The 23586-nt window shown below is 36.5% G+C and overlaps 2 protein-coding genes across 2 annotated transcripts in view; one reads left to right on the plus strand and one right to left on the minus strand.

Moving 5' to 3' along the window:
* Positions 1-7883, minus strand: part of Ccser1 (coiled-coil serine rich protein 1) — a 1248518-nt gene extending 1240635 nt beyond the window's left edge. Inside the window, 1 exon segment of the mRNA XM_047566362.1 lies at positions 7478-7883. The gene's annotated coding sequence lies outside the window, so the exon portion shown is untranslated.
* LOC124994210 (transcription initiation factor TFIID subunit 4-like) lies at positions 1029-23586 on the plus strand. Its single transcript, XM_047566004.1, has 3 exons — positions 1029-1119; positions 7036-7766; positions 23516-23586. Exons 1-2 carry the CDS (start codon positions 1029-1031, stop codon positions 7725-7727), a joined length of 783 nt encoding a protein of 260 aa, XP_047421960.1. The 3' UTR covers positions 7728-7766; positions 23516-23586.

The following is a 23586-nucleotide window of genomic DNA, read 5'->3' on the forward strand; positions in this document are numbered from 1 at the left end:
GCATCACAAAAGTCCAAGAATGAGTGTTGAAATGAAGCATACATCTAAGAGCTGGCAATGTTTAGCGGTCCAGAAAACTGGCTGTATTTTGAGGATTCTGTTGGCAAACAAAAGAGTTCAGAAAATGAAGTGTTTCCAGAGGCAGGAGCCCAGTCTTCAAAGAAATATAGAAGACCCGGGCAAAAAAAAAAAAAAAAAAAAAAAAGGGCTTGCTTTAGTAAAAGGAGAAATTTAAGGAAGAAAACTAATTACTAGAAATACGTTAGAGTATTAGAGCTGAATATTAAAAGTTGCTTTATACTAAGGCAACTCTAGTTGCTGGGCTAGAAACCAGTCAATCCTCCTGCCACACAGGGAGAATGCTCCAAATCCAGTGAGAAGGAGCCTTTCAGTCAATGATTAAATAGTTCTGGCAACAAAATCAGTTTATGACAAATACTACACCACACAGGTGAAATACCCAGTTAACCAACTGATTATTTTTTTCTACTTGATATTATACACCTACATTTATTCATAATATTGACTGTTTTAAACACACTGTCAAATACATAACTTTGTGTAGTCTATCAGAAGGTTTCAGAATAACCAAATTAAACTCTGCTTACAGCCTTCTACTGAATCATTTAAAAATTTCTTTTGATACGAACACTTGAACATTGGTTAAACCCACGTTTAAACAGATGAAATGAAGATTAAAAGTCAAAAGAAACTAAATTGAAGCCTGATACTATCATATGAACATATTTCATTTTCATAGGAAGAAAAGTGGATTCAAAATTGCATGTAAGGTCAACTTTTCTTGAGCAAGGTGCTCAAAGCTTTGTGTGAACCTATTCAAAAGACAAGTTTCATATTTCCAAATATGGAGTAGTATTTCTGAAGTTTGAACAGTCTCTGCAGAAAGGCACACAATCTCCAAATTGTATTTGGTTATGTCTTAAATTTCCAATTGAAAGACTGACCAGATGGGGGAAGAGAATTTTGATTGAGTGATACTGAAGTTACCAGTAATGAAAAAAAGCAACATGGTGGAGGTAAAAGCCTTGGGAGACCTCCATCACCTTTTCAATCACCGAGTTAGCAAGAGCAGCAGCATAAAAGATGGGTGGCAACAAGGTAGGTAATGCACAGACGTTACCTGGCCCTGACTGAAGGTAGGAATAAAGTGGATATATACTCCTTAAACCTTTCTCTACCCACTGAGTTCATAATTTTTGCATCATTGTAACAAAACAATAAAGTTTAATGTAGATAACTACATTACAGACTATACAGAGACTGTCTCCTAATCTCTAATGTTTTCACAAACCAACTTTACAGCATTAGAAGAATTATGTGACATAACACACAAAAGGTGTAAGAAATGTTTAGCACACAATAGACCACAGTTGGTAAGACACTATCTTGGCATTTGCCAAATAGAAAGGAAAGAAACACCCATGTTTGTGTATGTTCTAGGATTGTCTTTACTTTTAAACCTTTCTTAAGAAGTCTTTTTTCTTTTGTTTTGGAAAAATAATAAAAGTCTTATAATGATGGAATAAATGCTTAATTATTTATTCATACACTTAATCAACCAATATTTGTTAAGCATCTACTTTATGCTGGGCACTAGTAATCCCTGATGATACAATAGCAAACCAAACACAGATATGTAAATAAAATATTGCAATAAGTAACACAAGGCAGAGGAACACAGAACCACAATAATACAACATAGAGCAACTGACACAGAAAAAGAGGCAAATAAAGGAATCCTTAGGGAAGTGATGTTTGAGTTCCTTAGGGAAGAGATGGTATCTGAAGCAGAGAAGGGGTTAGGGAAGAGGTGGGAGGAGAAGGAGAATAAAAGCGGTACCAAAGAAAATACAGGATGTAAATACCGGATCTCTGATTTCAGAGGAGTGGAGATAATCTAGTTATTGCAACAGTAAGGCTTAAAGAAGACTCCACATATGTGACCCTTTTGTTGTTTGGTTAAAACAACTGTAACCTTATACAGAGAAAGGTTATTACTATATGCCAAGAATAAAAGTATCACTTTAGAATGAGGAAGATTAAACAAATTGTCAACCTTAGTACACCATGCATAATCTTTGCTTTCTAAGTGACTAGAAATAAGGTCTAGCCTGGGGTCACTACAGTGTAATTAAATTCTCATGTATTCCCTTCCCAATCCACAGCAAAGGTTTGCACAGGAATAGGACACTCACTTGAAATTCTGTCAAGAAATGCAGTTAAGATGAAAATCTTTTGATAGAAACAGTAATATTTCCCAAGATTAAACAGTAAAACCGTAGTTTACTACCAGCTGAGAAAAATATTTAGATTAAAAAAAATGAAAATGAAAATAGCAGCAACCTTCAAATTTCCTTCTAAACTACTCAAAGTCAGCGGTTGTCAAACTTTAGAGCACACACAGGATTCCCATGGCAGCATTTCACATTCACTCACTCTGTGGTGGGGCTCTAGATCTGGCATTTTAACAAGTTAACAGGTGCTGCAGTTGTCCAGAGAATACATTTTGAAAATCATTGATCTAGGTTAAGAATTAGCCATTAAATAATAAAATGTTTCTTTATAAAGGACATTTGAATTTTATTCAGTATCAGAGAACAGTTAAGGTATTCAAATATTTTAATCAGCTTAATTAAAATTTTTTAAAATGTGAATGTAGTGTAAATAATGCAAAACCAAAAGCCATGTTTTAAGTTAATCTAGGAATAGGGCTGATTTAACCAATCAACTTTGTTATCAATCATTTAAACAAACATTTTTGAACAAATTTCTGTATCTCATCAAAGATTCTCATAAACATTTCCACCTACCACCTTTTTTTCCCTTTTAATTTAGCCCATATGTAAATAGCTAAAATGTAATGTGATTGCTTAAAATAATTCCAGTAACAATATCTTTGTACTATATGTATGATAGTTCGAGATGGTTAGCTTTATGTTTCCATAATTAGCAAAAGTATCATAATGAAACATGTTACTTTTGTTATAGTGTTTTTCCCTCAATATCTCTACCTGTCCTCCCACCCCAGACTTCATGTTTTATTATGAACTGACACTCTTGCATAGTGAAGATAATATTGCTGATAGAAGCCTATGTCCTCAATATAAAGCAAGCAGATTTTGTCACTATCCAATAGGGAAATCATGCAGGGGCTGTCAGTCACACAGTAGGCGATATTACATTATCAAAATGATACACCTGTGACATATAGTCCAAAATCAAACTCGAAAGGGACTAATTAATAGATAGGCTGGTATGTACCCTGACTATGTTGGAAATCATTCCATTCTTACATGAATATGAAATTGGTGATTTAATAGGCTTTCACTTTTGTAATAACTCTTATCTATCTACTGTCAACAAAATATATATATATGAAAATCTTTTAATTCAACTAATCTGAAAGTAATTCCATTTGGCTATTGAAAGTCTTATCTAATATTTGTACAATTTCTTCAGTGTCACCTTAACATACTTCTGAGCTGTCATATTGAACAGATAGGCTCAAAGTCAGTTCTGATGTTTCCCTTTGTGTTCTTAAAAGGAGAAATGCATTTTAAGCAGTTTTGTTTATGTTAAAAACAACAAATAAATACATACGAAGAAATAACTAAGCTTAAAATAGAGACAGGTCATGCTCTTATTATTTATACAGTTCATTTATGAGAATGTAGATAAAAACCCTTTAAAGTTCTTTCTATAATTCTAAAAACTTCCCCACAAACCCTGTATCAAGGCTTCATATTCATGGCAAATAATATAAGAATAAATAAAGCATTATGTGGATACATATAATAATTTTAAATTAATAATCTAATAAATCTAACTTTAAAATAAAAGCTACACAAAAGTGTATTATTTAATGAGTCATAGTTTTATGATGATAAAATACTAAACACTCAATGAATGTTCATTAATGCTTTTGTTTTACACATTATTATACTTCTTCTTTAGAGCAAAGCTAAGGAGTGTTGGGTAAGGAAATACCCAAAACATCCCACTATACAGAGGCTGTACATGCACAGTTTTGTTATTCCACACTTTATTGTGACACAGATATATTTAAAGATTTAAAGTGCATATTCTCTACAAATCCTCTACTGTACTTAGAGTAAGCAGTACAAGTATGTACTGTTTATTAAAGACAAAATAAAGATTTGTCTTCTCAAGTGCAGAAATATTGACAATTAACTCCAAGAATAAGACTTACAGAATGTCATACATCTAAAACAGATTCACTCTGCAAATTGCACAACTCTATGTAGCAATATCTAAATCTATTGCAAAACAAATTTGCCTTCACTTATGTCTTCTTTTTTCCTATCACTCCAAGAGAATAACCACTTAGACCTTGATTTCTTCTCATCCACAGTTTACTAATCTTACCTATCTTTTAACATCAAGACCAAGCAAGTCTTACCTACCCTTTGAAGACTTTTCAGATGCAATCCAGTTATGAAATGTTATTGTCATGCTTTGAATTCCTGTAGCCCTCTTTAGACTTGTAATCTCTTATTGTCATGTTAACTCTGTTTTCAAGTATGTGCATCAGATTTCTCCCAACTGGCCAGTAGTTCCTAGGAATAGGAGGGAAGAAGCCTCCAAGGACCAGCAATGCCTAGACAGTGCCTTGCACATGATAAGCCTTTTATAATGAGTATTACAAGTAATAAAATGCAATAAAAAGTTGAATAAACTTACAGGAAATTCATTTTTCTACTTTATGACTTTGCTGTAAATTAATATTCAATAGTATAAATGATAACTTTAACAACTGGCTCACTCCGATAGTGACAAAAAACACAATATTCATAAATACAGCTTTCGATGATTGCAGGTATATGGTTCATCAATGCCTTTTTTTATTCCCCAAGTATCCTTGTCTTTCAATGATTTGGGATAGTTAAGGTAATGACCCTCATAGTGGGATTGTCCATCTAAGTTCTAACCTAATATGTAAAACTGCATGTGCCAACTCAGGAGGCTGAGGCAAGAAGATAGTAAATTCAAGGCCAGCCTCAGTAAGGTAGCTAGACCCTTAGCAACTTAATAAGACCCTGTCCAAAATTTAAAAAGAAAAGTAAATTAAAAGTACTAGGGATGTGGCTCAGTCATAAAGCACGCTTGGGTTCACTTCTCAGAACCAAAAGAAAAAAAAAAAAACTGCACATGCTTCAGTGTTGAAAATATATTTTAAACTATTATGAATCTAACCAAATCAAATCCTTAACTCAGCTTCTTGTCTCTAATGAACAGGACTGTCAAGAAATGCTACCTTAGGCAGGGGGAGGTGGTACACACCTGTAATTCCAGTTACCCAGGAGCCTGAGACAAGAAGATCGTAAATTCCACACCAGTCAAGACAAATTAGCAAGACTCTGTCTCAATTGAAAATTAAAAGGTTGAGGATGTAGCTCAGTGTAGAGCACCCTTAGTTTAATACTCAACACAGGAAATTAAAATCTACCTTCATATTTGGGTGGTGGTGGAGACAAACAACAGTTGGTATTTTTTTCAAAAAAAAATTTTTTTGATCAAGCTTCTTAATTAAATCAAGTGAAGATAAATTACTGACGATGGGGTTGATCAGTTTTCTTCTCTTTTTTGTGAAATTGTTGGTGTGGTTATAATATGGGATTTCAATGTTGCAAGAACATTGTGTTTGGCAGGAACTTAGAAACATCTCAGTTTAAAATTAAGTTAAGGATGCTATCCTATTATCACAACCCCATCAGCAGTTTGGGTTGCTACTTTTAAGGACAAACATAAATTTGCTAAGTGATAGACACCATCCCAAGTCATCCCTAAGCTTCAAGATATGTCTTTGGAATGTGTACCTATTATAAAGCAAGCAGAAAGAGAAACCAGAACAAACTAATTATGTTGTAGCCTAAATTAACAGCTTGCTAAGTCTTCCCTCAATATAAATATATATTTATATATTTATATATATATAAAACCTCACTTAGGTGTCTATTTCTCTGTCCTCCCCAAGGCTTTTAATAACATCAGCTTTATGTAAAAATGTCTACACATTATCTTTAATAGCCTTTAGGAAGGTGGGAGAATGAACTATGTGTCACATTTCAGTAAGAAAGTATTCAATTGCAAAGATTTCAGAATGAAAGCTGATGAAACCGAGCAGATATTTTCTGTCTTGTGGGTCCTACTGAGGGCCTGAAGAGGTAAGAGGAGTGAAGACTTGGGCATTGAAAAGGTTACAGGGCAAGAGATGTGTGACTTCTGAGGAGCTTAATTTTAACCTGTGATTTTCTGACTTCCTTCATTTTATGTTGCAGGTCCCATGAGAAGGAGAAAAAAGCAAAATTGCTTCAAATTCTGAGAGACAAGGGGAAGGAAGGAAGATGTTCAGGATACACTGAAGGAAACCCCAAGAAATTTCACAACTCTGCCATAAATAGCCTTTCTTCTCACTCCGGAGACCTCCTCCTTTACATCAGCAAGGCTCAGCCTCCACGCGCAGAGAAGCACCATTCACAAATCCCTCCGTCACCCCTTGGTGCACCCCTACCTCTTGCTTGGCACCGTGTGTACCATTTCCTGGAACACAAGCCAAAAGATCAGAGGCCTGGGAGTCACCTGCAGTTTCAGCTCAGGACTGACTTTCTGCTCAGGTGAACCAAGGCACTGATTAGTCCGGAGTGCGAATACAAGAACACACACACACACACACACACACACACTCTCTCTCTCTCTCTCTCTCTCTCTCTCTCTCTCTGTCTCACTCTCTCTACACCTCTCTCTCTCCCTCTCTCTCTCTCTCTCTCTCCCCCGACGCGCCACCAACAAAGCAATTTGTTCACTCTTAAGTCACCGCTGTTCCGGCCACCACTGGGGAGGGTCTCGCCTCCAATCCAGGAAGCTAGAGGACAACCAGGCGGAGGCAAGAGGCGGTCCGGGCTCCGGCACTGCGGCTCCTGTGGGAGCCCCGGGCTCCCCGCCCCCTCTTCCCCCTCCCCCTCTTCATCGCCGTCCCCGCCCTGGCACCCGCAGCCCAGGGCGCCAGCGCTGGCCCGCCGCCCCTACCTGCGGGACGCGAGCCCCGAAGGAGGGGAGCGGCCCAGAGCCTGCGCCAACTCTTGCCTCCTAGGCGGGCCGCGGTCCGCGTCACCCTGGAGCCGGCGCCGGAGCCCCGGGGAACAGGACGCACCGGAGCGCGGAGGAAATGGCCACGCAGCGCACCAGGAGTCGAGGGCCGGTGGCGAGCGAGTGGTCTGCCTCCCTCCCACCCAGCCCACAAGGCCAGGTCTCCGCGCCGTGCACTCGGGGCCCGCGGCGGGCGCCCGGGGCCTGGATGGGGGCTGCTCCGGAGCGGCCCCGGCACAGCGCGGTCACCTGCCAGGCGGTCATTCCCGCGTCCGCCTGAGGCCGGCCCCGCGCAGCTGCGACGCGACGCGCGACCCGCCGGGCGCGGGGGCACCGGGGGCGTTACTACCTTGAGGGCTCCGCGCCGCTTGTTAAGGCTCCTCCCGGGCACTCAGGGATTTATGTCTTCGGGGCACGGGCTGTCCTTCCTGGTCCCCCTCCTCTGTCCTCCCTCCCCTTCTCGACTGTTGGGCTCCTTTTCTCCACTCCCAGTTGCACAGAGTCGAGCTGCGTTATTTAATAATCCTCCTGCTCCTCCTGCCTGCGCCAGCAGAGCTGCTCTGCCTGAGCCACCTCTTCCCAGTCAGTCATGTTGTTGAGAGAGAGGCGGATTGGCAGTCGATCGGCGACTATTTGTGGTGAGGAAGAGAAGAGCAGAGCAAGAGGAGGGCAGGGGAGGGACGTGGGGAGGCGCTTCCAAGTGTGTGAGTGCGCGGAGTGTGACTGTGTGTGGAATGCCGAGAGCCACCTCACTGGCAGGCCGTGCTCCGGGCTGTGAGAAGGGTGGCCAGGAGCGCGGCCTTTATAGATGCGGGTGGAAGAGTTGGCCTGGGGCGGGGGCAGCCTGGTGGGCGGTGCCGGGCCAACTGCGTTGGCCAGCTACGGCGCAAGCATACTCTTACATTAACGCGCGCACACCCACTGCTGGCCCGCTGCTGAGTTTTCATTTTAGAGGAAGCAGTACCCGACGGTGCTGAGTTGGCTTTCCCCCGAGCCCATCCTTGTATACGTGGAGTCCAAGTGCTTTGGCAGGTCAAGACGAGAGAGTAATAGGAGTCTGAAGAGGAGAGAAGCGAGAATGCTGAAATTTCACTATTATCTTTTTTCTCCGAGACACTGATTTTGTCTTCTTTCTCTTCCATCTTTAAGGGAGGAAATTATGAGGTTCTTTTCTCTTTCTTTCTTTCTTTCTTTCTTTCTTTCTTTCTTTCTTTCTTTCTTTCTTTCTTTTCTTTTCTTTTCTTTTCTTTTCTTTTCTTTTCTTTCTTTCCTCTCCTTGTCAGACAACCCATTCACATCCTGACAAGTCTTTTCCTAACCCAGTAACAAGAAAAGAAACCTGGCTTCTTTCCTTTAAGCAGGTCACGCCTCCCAGGAACCATTTGCAGCAATCAATTCTTCTGTAAGATAATGGAAGCATTGCGACTGTGACTGTGTGACTGAGTGGGACTTGTGTTCCTATATGTAAGGTCCTCAACAATACTGGCATTTCGAACAGAACCAGCTACAATTTGACATCCTTTGACTGAATGCCCCCTAGAGAAAATTTGCCAGTTTAGAGATGGAGAAGACTTCTGATGCATGATGCTTCTGTTGCTTACCTAATTTATTTTTCCTTCGTCTTTTTTCTCCTTGCACTGACTCATTTTCTTTCAGGTTTGCATTGGGCCCCCAACTCTTTCCCATCCATCCCCTTCTTTATCTCTACTTCTATATATTTATGCCGTTAGCATATGTTCAAGATTAATAGAGATGTTAATGGGAGTGTGTAAAAACACAGAGATATTGGAAAGAAAGGGCAACAAAGTGGATGAATAAGGACCAGTGTAGAAATATCAACAATGTATAAGTATGAAACATTGTAACTTCTTTGATTAAGCACTATAAAATGGATATATATGCCAACACAGGATGTTGGCACTTAATGTGCACCCTATGAAACAAATATTAACATTTCCTCCATTGTACAGGTCAGGATTTGGGAGGTAAGCAGTTAATAGGAGATCATACAAAATCAAGTGATGCAGCAACGGTTCTGTTATTAATGTCCACATGGCTTCCCATTCAAAACTCCTAGATATGTTAAAAATCTTAGAGTGCCCTTGAGCTTTTGATAATCATGAAATCAGCTGATCTGTAATCTTTTGGCATTTTCCTTCTACATTCATCCTTTTATAATGCAAGAGAAGTTTATTAAACATACATTTTTTTAGTTATAGGAAAGGATTTATAAAGTCTTAACATACTTGGACTGATAGATGGATTCTCCACAGGCTTTAATGAAAGAAACTGTCATTGCAAAAGGAACTTTTGTAGAAGAGTTATTTCTGAACATTTGCATCTAGTTAATGAATATGTGTTTTATAAAGAACTGCAAGTAGACATGTTACAAAGTTCTGCTCCCCCTTGAATAGCGGTGCTTAATCATGTTGGGCAAGATTTGGGTGATTTTATTGTCCTGATTATTTATTTAATTGTCACCAATAATGATAATTTGATTGTGATTCTATAATGAATACTTCAAATTTATATATTAGATCAGATATTTCAAGGGCATTTTTAGTAACCACAACTGATCGTAATTTTCACACTCTCAAATTGCATTTATAATTAGTGAGAACCATGACAATCTGTCAGTTGCCTTTTTTCATTAAGGTATTAAATAAAACTAACATTTCTTGCTTATTTTCTAATAATTTTCTTCCTAAGTAAAGATTAGAATTCATATGCACTACCCAGAAAAACACAAAAATATATAACTTAAAACACATGTCTGAAAAGTTGATTCATTTTAACTATTTTGTATTTTTGTTGAAAAAATATGCACTAGAAACCCCATTTATAAATTTTAATGAACAGCAGTTTAGAAGTTTAGTAAATGAATTATTCTCTTTTAAGATTGTTTAATGTTTCAAGTAGAATTTCCCACTTTGCAACACATTCAATGATATATTTTTTGTTGTGATAGAAAAACAGAAAGCTAATGACTCTTTCCAATTTGTTCATTTTCATCTCTTGTATGCTTGCTGCTGTTTGGTTCCCAAGTGCATTTAACTGGCAAATTCAATGAAGACTTGGCATTGCACCATTTGATGAAAGCAGAAAAATTAGGTTGCCAATTACATATGTGCCCCTTATGTGCACTGAATTCCCACTGAAGTGATGAGCCAAATTAGAAATTCCTCAGTAGTGGTACCTAGAAAATACAATTAGAACTCAGGAAAGGTAAAAGAGATCACTTTTATTTCCAACTCCATTACTAGTCATATTTTAGGAAGTGAATTAATTTTTTAATACAATTAAAAAATGTAAATTAGACTTCATTAAAAATTTAAAAATTGTCTCCATTTTGTTTTCTCTTTCCCTGGTATTTTATTGTTCTTTGCTTCGAATTCCATCATGATTATCCAATCGTTATGGAGAAAGTTAAGAAAAGACCATTTCCCTCCTTTGCTTTAGCTAAATTACTTTGGTTTTAATGTGTTTCCCAAAGTTTATTCCTCTATTAGAGACTTAATCTCTGAATTCACGTGTTGAATATATTTGAAGTCTCTGGAGGTAATTAAGATTAGATGAAGTCATGGGGGTTGGGGGTGACATGATAGGATTAGTGTTTGGTTTTAAAAAAAGGAAGAGTCCTAAACTTGGATACTCTCTCACCACGTGATACCTCTGCCATGTTATGAGGTAGCAAGAAGGCTCTCGCCAGGTGCCAACACCTCGATTCTGAACTTCCCATCTTCCAGAGCTTGAGAAATTTATTTTTTTTCTTTACAGATCACCCAGTCTGTAGGTATTCTCTTATAGCAGCAAAAAATGGATTAAGATACTAATCATATGAAAGAAATATCAAAAAAGTATTATAAATATGGTGTTAGTATCTTAGATTTCTTCCATATAACTAAAAGATAATATATCGTTTTGTGGTGACTACTGTAACAAGAAAGGGGCACTTATGGGTACTATAGAGCAACAACAACAGTTAAATCAGATGAGGGTTGAAACTGATTCTTGGTTCAAAACAAGGACTGATAAAGAAGTATAAAATGAATATGTGCAGATTGGTTCGGTTGCAGTTCTGGGTACACCATCACAAATTCCATATTAATGTGGAAAATTCTCTTAATTGGAACAATGTGCCACATAGACAAGGCCCAGAAGAGAAGAACTTAGAGCTGTTTTCCCTAAATTTTCCTAATGGTCTCTATTACTTAGTAAACTGTTTTTGCAGCAGAAATTCTGCCCAGTGGCAAAACAGCAGATTTATTTATGCAGAAACCTATAGATACAGAAGCTAAACCCAGGTTACTAGGTCAAAACGCTGTCTTTGATCTGAAAACTACACGGACACCTAGGATCCATGCTGTAGGGCAAACTTGGGAACAAGTCTATTAAGGTTAAGGTAAGTCAGTATCCTTGTATCTGGGCTACCATGTTCCAGGTTTATAAAGTATTGTAATTCTAAGCCCATTTAATGGACCAGGGGTTGGAAAGAAAAGGACTCTGGAATGATCTCTGACCTACCAACTGAGTTGATCCTGAGTTTTCAAGGATGGCTACCCAGTTTAAGAAGGCGAAAAAGTTGAGGTGGTGGAAGGAAGTAAGAGCAGACAACAGCATGAATAAAATAGTATTCTCCGAATTTATGCCTCTCTTTTTTCAGGTAGGTAAACTACATTAAAATAATGTTTATCATATAAACAAAAAGAATCCTCATAAGCAGTTTCACCATTTGGAATTACTTTACATAGTTTGCTTATATTTTTTTTTCTATTTTCTTATGCTACTAATGAGGTATTCAGGGAAATTACTTCAGAACTTCCTGCCTTTGCATGTGTTTATGCTTAAAGACTTGTGATTTTTTTTCTAATTGTAATATTTTTTAAAAATTAGTCCAATTAATTGGTTAATTTTTGGTATCTATTATCTTTGGGTTATGTCTAACAAAATGACTTTTTTTAAACAAGACTTTCGAGTTATTCCACTAAAATTATTCCCAGCATCTATGTGGTTATAGGCATTTCATTAAAACAAATAGGGTTTGACACATACCAAAATAAAGCATCAGTTAAATCATCCTAAAAATAGTACATTGATAAAATCTGAACACTAACACTAAACTGAACACTAACACTAATACTAAATCATATAATAGATCTAATTATATAACAATAGAAGAAATAAAACTGTAATGGTAAAGTATTCTTATACTACTTAGTATGTAGTCAACAAATAATGCTAATAAAATAATCTAAACCAGGCTAAACCAGTACTATAGCAGGGTGGAAACTGGTTTTACCATCTGTCAGTATCACAATATACTGGCAGTATCACAAATGAAATCTCTTTTCAACAAAACATCACAGCAGGAGATGCAGACATGTGAATTGTAATTAAAATGTGAAAACTAAATTTCCTAGTTTTTGTCATTTACACTAATCTTCTCTTATAGTGAAATCTAGGCTTATGAAGTATACAAAGTGGAAGTCATTTTATTTTGACAAATCTATATACAATTTGACCAAAGTATACTTCAGTAATGAATGCCTATGCTTTTATGAATGAAAGTGTGTTTTCTTTTGGTCTGTTCAGCCAGTAATGAGATTCAATTATTTTTTAATCATTCAAGTGTAGAAGATAAAGAGAAATAATTTGTATATTTTTATGCATTCAGTCTAGATCTGAGGACTAAGATTATTACTTCATATTTATTTACCATTATATTCCATAAATAAAAAGAATATTGAATTTTGTTCACTGTCTTTCTTATTTTATTTTTCCTTTGTGGGAGGAAAAAGACCTAAATCAGATACTTAACCCTGTAATAAAAAATTTGCTTACATTTTATATCTGGGTGAATACTAGTGTTCCCATTTCTTAACATTTACATTATCAAGCAAACCAAAATATGCAACATATGAAATGTGACTATCATTTATGCTACGTATATTGAATAAGTGTACAAAAAAACAATAGTGGTGAATTTCAAGTTAATGATGTAAATCAAAATTGAAATAGCACATATACCTTCAAAAAGATCAAAATTTGTATTCATAGTCCCCATTTTAGTATCTTGACTGTTTCCTAGAACATTAGGTTAATTTTAAAGTAAGCAGATATTCTTGACATTAGTTACTACATAATGTATTACATACATGCATATTATATTATATATTCAAACATATTTGTATTCTTGACCTACCATTGGAGTGTAACAATGCTTCTCTTTGAACTATCACTATTTCTAATTTTCCTTCAAATATTAATATTTTAAAAACAATGTATATCAAGGTAGGAGTAAGTCATTGAATCACTGCATAATTGCCTATTTTAAATGTGACTGTAAAAATTTTACATTCCACAAACATCTTACAATGTGATGTGAAAACTCTTTTAGTGGTAAGAGTTATATCCCTTCCTCTTTAACCTTAGCCAACCTTGGTGATGACCTCAACTAATAGAATTGATTAAAATGTTATGTGATTTCTTAAGCTAGGCCATAAAATTGTCATTCGCTTTTATTGTTTTCTTGGAATATTTGATCTTGGAGCAAAGTTACTTGCTGTGGGGAGGTCAAACACCTCATGTAGTGGCTTACATGGAGAAGAATGATGCTTCTGGTCCTTAGCACCATCTGACAGAGGCCACATGCAACCAGAACCAACTTGTCAAGCATTTGCTGAACCATCTTGGAAGTTGATTCCCCAATCTCTGATCTATGCACTGTAGCCAACCGTGGGAAACAGAAACAAGCTGTGTTAGTTTTCTACTGCTCCACAACAAATTACATAAACATAGTGACTTTCAATTAAGATGCCAGTTTATTGGATTACAGTTCCATATGTTAAAGTTCTGATGAGATGAGGCTATATCTTTGCTATCACAAACCTGAAATCTTGGTATTAAATCTGAGTTCTCATCTGAGAACACAAATCCAATTCAAGCTCATTCTTGGTGAAATTCTGTTTCTTGACACATGGCTCCCTCTATCTTCAAGCCAGCAGTAGCAACTTCAAATCTTTATGTTTCAAATCTTTAGCTACCTTTTCTTCCACCAGAGAAGACTCTGCTTGTAAAGGAACTAAGTTATTATATTAGGTTCATCCAGATAATCTCTGTATCTGAAGGTCAGCTATGCCATATAGCGACCTAATCATGTGAATAAAATCCATTCTATTCACAGGTACTAACTATATTTTATAAAAAGGTAGTTATACAAGTGTAAGGATTACTAGGGGGTCATTGTAGAATTCTGTCCATTGCCTTCCTCACTAAGTCTTTATATGCCACTAGATTGTAAGCCAGTTGAGGATTCATGACTGATTTGCTCATATTTTTGTCCCCACTGCCTAGTAAAAGCAAAAATAATGGGAACTAAATAATACAAGGAGGGGTGTATGTGATTGTAGTTTTGCTCTTATTATCATTTTGAGAAAATTATATGTAACACTCATGCATTATTATTCATTATTATACATTTGATAGATTTTGTTTTCCCTCAAACTGTTGCCATTTTTTGTCCCTGATAATCTTTCATAAGTCATTACTTTGGGTGGGGCCTGCATGTCATGTAAATTAGGCAAATTGGTTTGTCAAAACTAGGCATTTCCCTTATTACTAGGGATGTTGAACATTTTTTCATATATCTGTTGATTACTTGTACATCTTCTTCTGTGAAGTGTCTGTTCATTTCCTTAGCCCATTTGTTGATTGGATTATTTGTATTCTTCGTGTAGAGTTTTTTGAGTTCTTTATAGATTCTGGAAATTAGCGCTCTATCTGAGGTATGGTTGGCAAAAATATTCTCCCACTCTGTAGGCTCTCTCTTCACATTTCTGATAGTTTCCTTTGCTGAGAGAAAGCTTTTTAGTTTGAATCTATCCCAGTTGTTGATTCTTGCTTTTATTTCTTGTGCTATGGGAGTCCTGTTAAGGAAGTCTGATCCTAAGCCAACAAGTTGAAGATTTGGACCTACTTTTTCTTCTATAAGATGCAGGGTCTCTGGTCTGATTCCGAGGTCCTTGATCCATTTTGAGTTGAGTTTTGTGTAGGGTGAGAGATGGGGGTTTAATTTCATTCTATTGCATATGGTTTTCCAGTTTTCCCAGCACCATTTGTTGAAGAGGCTATCTTTTCTCCATTGCATATTTTTGGAACCTTTGTCTAGTATGAGAAAATTGTATTTATTTGGGATTGTGTCCATGTCCTCTATTCTGTACCATTGATCTACCTGTCTATTTTGGTACCAATACCATGCCGTTTTTGTTACTATTGCTTTGTAGTAGAGTTGAAGATCTGGTATTGCAATACCCCCTGCTTCGCTCTTGCTACTGAGGATTGCTTTAGCTATTCTAGGTTTTTTATTCTTCCAGATGAATTTCATAATTGTCACCCCAATTAGAATGGCGATTATCAAGAATACAAGCAACAATAGGTGTTGGAGAGGATGTGGTGAAAAAGGAACACTCATACATTGCTGGTGGGGTTGCAAATTAGTGCAGCCACTCTGGAAAGCAGTGTGGAGATTCCTCAGAAAGCTTGGAATGGAAACACCATTTGACCCAGCTATCCCACTCCTTGGCCTATACCCAAAGGACTTAAAATCAGCATACTACAGAGATACAGCCACATCAATGTTCATTGCTGCTCAATTCACCATAGCCAGATTGTGGAACCAACCTAGATGCCCTTCAGTTGATGAATGGATAAAGAAACTGTGGCATATATATACAATGGAATATTACTCTGCAATGAAGAATGATAAAATTATTGCATTTGCAGGCAAATGGATGAAATTGGAGAATATCATGCTAAGTGAGATAAGCCAATCTCAAAAAACTAAAGGACGAATGATCTTGCTGATAAGCGGATGAGGACATATAATGGGGGGTGGGAGGGGTTAGCATTAGGTTTAGGGTTAGATTTAGGGTTAGGGATAAGGAGAGCGGTAAGAATGAAGGAAAGAAGGACTGTATAGAGGGAAAAGAGGGGTGGGAGGGGTGGGGGGAAGGAAAAAAAATAAACATCATTGCCCTATGTAAACGTATGATTACACAAATGGTATGCCTTGACTCTATTTACAAATAGAGAAACAACATGTATCCCATTTGTATACAATAAAAAAAAAAAAAAAAAACTAGGCAAAACTTTGTCAACTGGTTAGAGAGAATGCCCCATGAGAACATAGGTAGAGATGGAAAAGAGAAGAATAGCATGCATGGGGATGATGAGTATTGGGCCACTTTGTGGTATAACTTATAAATTCAGGGCCCGCTTGTGCCCAATTCATATACATGCGCCACATTTTTTAAAAATATTTTTCTAGTTGGTGGATATTTATTTTATTTATTTCTGTGTGGGGCTGAGACTCAAACCCAGTGCCTCACTCGTGCTAGGCAAGTGTTCTACCACTGAGCCACAACTCCAGCCCACATGCACCACTTCTATTCAATGTTGGAGGATTGCTATGTAGACCTAACTTCATGGCTTGGTGGGTCAGATAGCATCCCATTTATGATGAGAAGCTTAAGTTACATGGTAGCTTGGTGACCCATGGCAAAACATTTACTTCCTACTAGTAGACCAAGAACAGCCAGTTGAAAGGAGAATACTTATCTATGCTTGATAGCAAGACCTTCCTTCCAAATACTAAAGGCCTGCACTTCAATTAATCTATTAAGGCCCATGAAAGATCCAAAACATCATCCCTAACTGCCACAGCCACTTCAGACACCATAGAGCCTAAGTGGCAGAGTACATGCACAGCAGCCTAGACATATTGCAGAGCCTTCTCCTGTTCTGGGAGTCACTCAAAACTAGCAACTTCTCAGGTTCCTTAATACATGGGCTGTTGTAACATGCCTACATGAAGAATACATTGCTTGAAAATCCAAGTAGTTTTTCTGGGTACTGAGCCCTTTTCTTGGTTCTAGAAGGGGCCTGATATGACAACTGATCTTTCACCTTTGAGGGACTATCTCAACATACTCCTACCACTGAACCTCTAGAAATTTTGCTGAAGTGCAAAGCCCCAAATATTAGTCAAATTAGTCAGATGTCTTACCAGTAATTCTTGAGTACTTTTTACTTCCCTCTTACTAGGTCTAATCATCATTTTTTTCACCAATATAAAGAACCAGTGTGATATCCTATAGGAGAAAAATGTGATTATGATCCTTATAAACCAAGTTATGACATAGAACTGGAGAATGGATACACTTATGGTAGGACAATTAAAGTGTATTGCTTGCCTTGTTAGCTGAAAGCAAACTGCTTCTGGTGGGCCTCATGAAAAAGGATCAAAGATTTGCCAGACCAGTAGCTGCATACTGGGAACCGGGAAATGTGTTCATTTGTAAAATAAAGAAATGATATCTGGCACAGTGGTTTCGTTTGGAGTCGCCACTTGGTTAAATCTATGATAATCTATTGTCATTCTTCGAGATCCATCTGTCTTCTGCACAGGACAAATAGGAACATTGAATAAGGACATGGTGACAGTCATCACCCCTGCCATCTTTGAAGTCTTTGATGATGGTGTTAATCTTTGCAATCACTATGTGGATGAAGTTTTGCTTTTTATTTAGTAATGTCACATTGAGGCAGTTCTGACAGCTTCAACTGGTCTTTCCCACTGTAATAATAGCCCTTATCCTACAGATCAGGAAATCAAAATGGGGTTTCTGTTGGCTGCTAAATATGTCTTTACTAATTACGCATTCTGGGACCTGGGAAATAACTTCAGGATTAGCTTGGAGACTCAATGTACGGGACCTGAGTTAAAATTCCATGACTGCCTGACTTTCTTGAGTCCCAGTGAAGGAGGGCCACAGTGACATTTTGGGTTTCTTGGAATCCAAGTTCAGTTGTCCCTTAGAGAATGACTTATTTCTTTTTTTCCAAGACATAGTTATCTTGGTAAAAAGACCTTTTGTGGAAAGAGCAATCATGTAACTCATCAAGGATAATGGGGACTCTTCTCACAAATTTATTTCTTAAAAAATTGATGATAGATATGGCTCCTGTACTCTTCCTGTGTTAATGAGTAGGTCTTAAATGTTAAACCAACTCTAACATCCCAATTTCTCTTAACCTCTGAATACTTTCTTCCACATTAAACCAAGGGAGGTTGGACAATTCCACTTTGCTCATAATAGGTATCTTAGACTGTTTTGTGTTTGTGAAACAAAATGCCTGGAGTTGGGTACCTTATAATAAAAAGATATTTATTTATGTGACAGTTTAAAGGTTCAAGAGCATGGTGCTGGAATCATGACAGATGGCTTCATAATGGAAGGAGGAAATGGGGAGGAGAGAGGTCACATAGCAACAAAGCACATACATATACATACATACACATACATACAGGAGATATACATATACACACATGTGAACATACATGATATATTTATATATAGGCAATTATTTTATACATAATATGTGTACAAATATATTTCCTATATTATATATAGGAAACGGTTTATACCTAAGAATATATAAATAGGATTCATACAATTATATAATGTATGTGAATAGAATACACGAACACACACTCAAACTCACACAGAGGCACAGAGATGGACTATGGGAATTGGTTTACTTAGAGAGGCAAGAAATCTGTGATCTTCCTTCAGCAAGTTAGGGAGCCAGGAAAGTCAATGGAGTAAGTCAGTTCAAGTTCAAAATCCTGAGAAGAGGGGTAGGAGATGCAGTGATGCTATAAGTCATAAAGTCTAAAGGTCTGAGGACTAGAAGTATCCATATGTGAAGAGCAAGAGAAGAGGGTGTCCTTCAGCATTTTTATTCTGTTAAGGCCCTTAACAAATTTGATATACCTGCTCACATTGGTGAGGGCAATCTTCTTTACTTTGTGTACTGGTTCAAATGTTAAACTCTTCCAGAAATACCCTAATAGATACTTCCATAATTGTGTTTCACCAGTGATCTGTACATCCATTAGCCCAGTCAAGTTGGCACAGAAAATTAAATGTCAAAGTCCACAGATATTTATTTAGTGACTACTATGTATCAGGAGCTAGATATAAAGGTGAATAATGCAATAATCATAAAATTTTATTAAGCAATGGCAATATGTTAAGCAGGGTACTAAGCCATAGATATAAAAAAATATTAGAAATACAACCTCAAGAGTTTAGAATCTAATAGAAAAAGTGGATAAATAGACAATTATTAAACTATGTGAGTACTTAAAAAACAAATGTTTGCATCATATACCAGAATTACACATAATGTAAATTTGGGTAGCTGTTCAGGAAGAATCCCTAGGAATTGTGATTTCTGCCCTGAGTTCTAAAAAGAATTGTACTTGATTATTGAAACTTTGTTAGATAAGTGGCAGCTTAATATTAATTTATTCTTTGAATTTGAGAAATATTTCTGGTACTTGGGAGTTTGGGTTTGTTACTGTTTGTTTTGTTTTGTGGTAGTATTGGGGATTAAACCCAGGACCTTGCAGCTGTTAAATAAGTGCTCTACCATTGAGCTACATCCCCAGGCCAAGTATTATTTTAATAAACACATTTAGTGCTTAAAGCTATTTTAATGTACAAAGTTTATTTTCAACTTCTATTGCTAATCTAAAATATGATGAAATTGATCATTCGCAAGTCTTAAATATTTGTTTTCAGATCCATGTCCCCATAATGGAAAATGTTTACACTATCTTTACTTTGAGAGTCTCTGCTCATGGAAAATTGACACAATGTACATAGTCCTGAGAACCATAAAAAAAAAAAAGGCAATTCTGTATTTCCTCTTTCATCTTAAGACTCAGTACATGTGAAAACATAAGTCCCATAATTTTCTAACTACCTTTTAGCTTATTTAATTTTGTTTTAAGTTGTTGACATCAAAAACATTAATTTCTTGGTTTTTAAGTACTATGTTCAAATAAAATGCCTAAAAAAAGAAGAAGATATGCTGTTTTGTAAAATCATCATATTTTGGAAAACCGTTTAAGTTATATGTATGGTGAAAACTCTAGGGCTAATACTCAAGGGAGACACCAATAGAAAGAAGAAAAATGGACAAGTATAAATTGAATTACTGCTATTTCTGTTATTTCAAATAGTTATACTAATATGCAAGGTACACCCAATATTTTTATATGTCATAAATTTTTCAAAACCCTTCTAATTTTATCCATATCCAGTCTCAAAATATAGGTCAGGGTGTTACTAACTGCTTAGGGCAAGTACATGTTGAGGAAATTTCATTTTCCTAAAGTCTTATCTAAAGAGAGATATGTGTCTAGATATTTTGTTACTTAATGTTATGTTATAAAATCTCTGAGGTCTATATCATTAATATATGAACACATTTGAACATTGAGTAGAAATGGTAAGGATATCTGCTTAAAATCAATTCATAGCTAAGTTTTAAGGTTTATGCATTGATTTGGATCTTTTACAAATACCACACCTTGATAAGATCAGATTATATCTCTATAGTGTTAGATTACCTAGAAAATGTAACTTCTTTCCTTGTAAATGTACTGCCCATATTAATGTTGTGATACTTGCAGTAACATGATTCACTTGCTCTTCCACTTTAGCACATAGGACTATGCTGCCTATGTTAGCCATTCAAGTTGGTAGTTTTTGTCTAATGCAAACTTATTTGTGCTCATTTTGTGTTCATGTTCAATGTTCTCCTAGCGAAAGTTTGGAACCCAGATGATTAACTACTTCCTGGAAACTATTTTAAGTGCTGAAGCATGTAGAATGTACTACCATATTAAATATGTGTTCGTTAACAAAAATAAATTAAAAACAAGAGTGGTTTTTCATCTCCAGGGCAATAGTAAGGAATGCCTCAATAATTCACATGAATTTACATCCCTAAATGTTCTTCCACTTAGTATACTATAAAACCTATAGAAACATAATAGCACACATACATTTTTTGGAGACAACTCTGTTTTATTCCTTAACTGTTAAAAAATTGAAAGTGTTTTTAGATGTTTAAGGTAATAACAGTTTAACTTTTTTTTGCAGAATAGATAGTAATATAAAATGACCTTCACAGAATACTTTTTAGAAAAAAATTTCTTGATTTAAAAAAATAGCAAATATTTTAAAGGTAAATATATTTCATTTTCTGTATGTTCAACAACTTGCCCTCTCTCTTCTCCTTTTGCCACATTTTCTTTTTTCCTCCTTGTTATCATTCTTCCTATTCCTATTTCTCTCTCTTTATCTCAAACATAATGACGTCCTTCAATGGAGACCTTATTCATATGGTCAGTACTGTGCTTTTTATTCAAATGTCTTAGTCAAAATTAATATTTTAAAGAATTATTAATATTTGTGGAACTGGAGATTGAACCCAAGGATACTCTACCACTGAGCTACATTTCCAGCCCTTTTTTAGTTTTTATTTTGAGACAGGATCTTGTTAAATTGAGGATGCCAGTCTCACTCAAACTTTGAACCCTCCTGCTTCAGATTCCCAAGTCGCTGGGATTACAGCAAATGTACCACCACACTCACTTTAAACAATTTTTAAGTTGACACAAAATGCACATATTTTTGATACCATGTATGTTGTTTCAATACATGTATACTTTATGTAATGTTCAAATCAGAGTTAGCATCTGTAGTTCCTCAGACACCATTTCTCTGTGGTGGAAACAAAAAATCCAAAATCAAGATCTTTTCTTCTAACTTTGCTTAAATATATAGTACATTATCATTATCTATGGTCCCCCTACTGTGCAATAGATCACCAGAACTTATTTCCTTTAATTATACCTTAATTAATACCTCTCAATCTACCTTTTTCCATTTTTCTCTTTCTTCCTCTTCCCTGGTCTCTGGTAATCACTATTCTACTCAATTTCTACAAGTTTTTTTTTTTTTTTTTTTTTTTTTTTTTTTTTATTCTACATGAATGAGACATGAGGTATTTGTCTTTCTGTGCTGTTTTATTTCATTTAACATAATGACCTTCAGTATGTTGTTACAAATAAAGGACTTCATTCTTCTTTATGATTGAGCAGTATCCAATTGTGTATGTACACCACATTTTCTTTATCAACTCATCACTTGGTGGACACTTTAGTTGTTTTCATTTCTTGACTATTGGTGCATAGTCATAGTGCTACAATAAACATGGAAGTGCAGATGTGTCTTCAATATTCTGAAGTTATTTCCTTTGGATATATACCCAGTACATGAATTGCTGGATCTTGGTATGTAGTTCTATTTTTAATTGTGGGAGAATTTCTTACTATTTTTCATAAGCAAAATGAGTACAGTTTGACATAAAACCAAACACAAGATAAACTTCACTCTTGTGAATTAAGCATATAACCCATTTGCCAGGAAAAGCTACCAGTTGATAGCTTAATCCACTGTTTGTAAGCCTGCCTTTTGCACAGGACAATAAAATAGACCAGAGAAGGATTTTCAGGGAAATGTATGCTGGTTAGGTATGTGCTAATGCTGTCACAGACGGAAGGTCACATTTGAAGTTTTTCTGTTCACATCCTACTGTATTGCCACATTCCCAAGCTCTGGTGTAACCATCCTAAAAAGAAAGAAGTGGTCTCGGTTAAGAAAGAAAATTTGTAATTAAGGATACACATCTATACTTCATTCAACCAAAAAAAAAAAAAAAAGAACAACAAAAGATGTAAATAGGAGGAGGAAAAAAAGGCATGTGCTTGATTGTTGCTTAAACAAGTGGCTGAGTTTGTGAAAAATAAAAAATATAGTTCTACCATGTAAATAAAACAAACATGTATAAACAAAACAGCTGTTCAATAAGAAGTTGTAAAATGAAGTGATTGAGATCACTGGCTTTGTATATCCCTCAGAGCAGGCTTCAAATTTGGAATCCACACTTACTTAACGAGTAACTTTGGCTAAGTTACTTAACTTTCAGTAGACACTTATCTATAAATATTCATATGCATGGAAGCTAAAATTGCTAAGTCAGCTATAATATAAATCTCTCCTACCCACTGGGCAACTAAACATATATATACATATATAAGTATGTATGTATACTATGGATCTGGAATGACCCTCAGGGCTCATGTGTTGAAGACTTGGTTCCTAATGCAGCAATGTTCAGATGTGAGACTTTTGGGAAATGATTGGATGTTGAGCTCTAACCCTCCTCAGCAGATTAATCCATGGAGGGATTCTTATTTGATGGCAATATTGGGAAAGGGTCAACACTATAGGCTAGAGAACCTTGTTAGAGGAAGTAGGTCACTGAGTGAGCCCTGAAAGGGTATATTTTGTCCCTGTCCCCTTCATCCCTCCCCTTTTCTCTCTCTCTCTGTCCTTCCTGGCTTCCATGAGGTGAACAGCTTTCTTCTGCCATGCTCTTCTGACATGATGTTTCTGACTCATTACAGGCCTAGAAGCAATGGAGCCAGCTGGCCTTGGACTAAAACCTCTAAAAGCATAAGCAAAATAAAGTATCCCT

Source organism: Sciurus carolinensis, chromosome 10 (genome assembly GCF_902686445.1).
Source record: "Sciurus carolinensis chromosome 10, mSciCar1.2, whole genome shotgun sequence".
Lineage (NCBI taxonomy): Eukaryota > Metazoa > Chordata > Mammalia > Rodentia > Sciuridae > Sciurus > Sciurus carolinensis.

Coding starts and splice junctions, on each gene's coding strand:
- LOC124994210 (XM_047566004.1), top strand. CDS start 1,029: ATGGTGGAGGTAAAAGCCTTGGGAGACCTCCATCACCTTTTCAATCAC. Junction 1,120..7,035: donor AAAAGATGGGTGGCAACAAG/GTAGGTAATGCA, acceptor TGGCACCCGCAG/CCCAGGGCGCCAGCGCTGGC.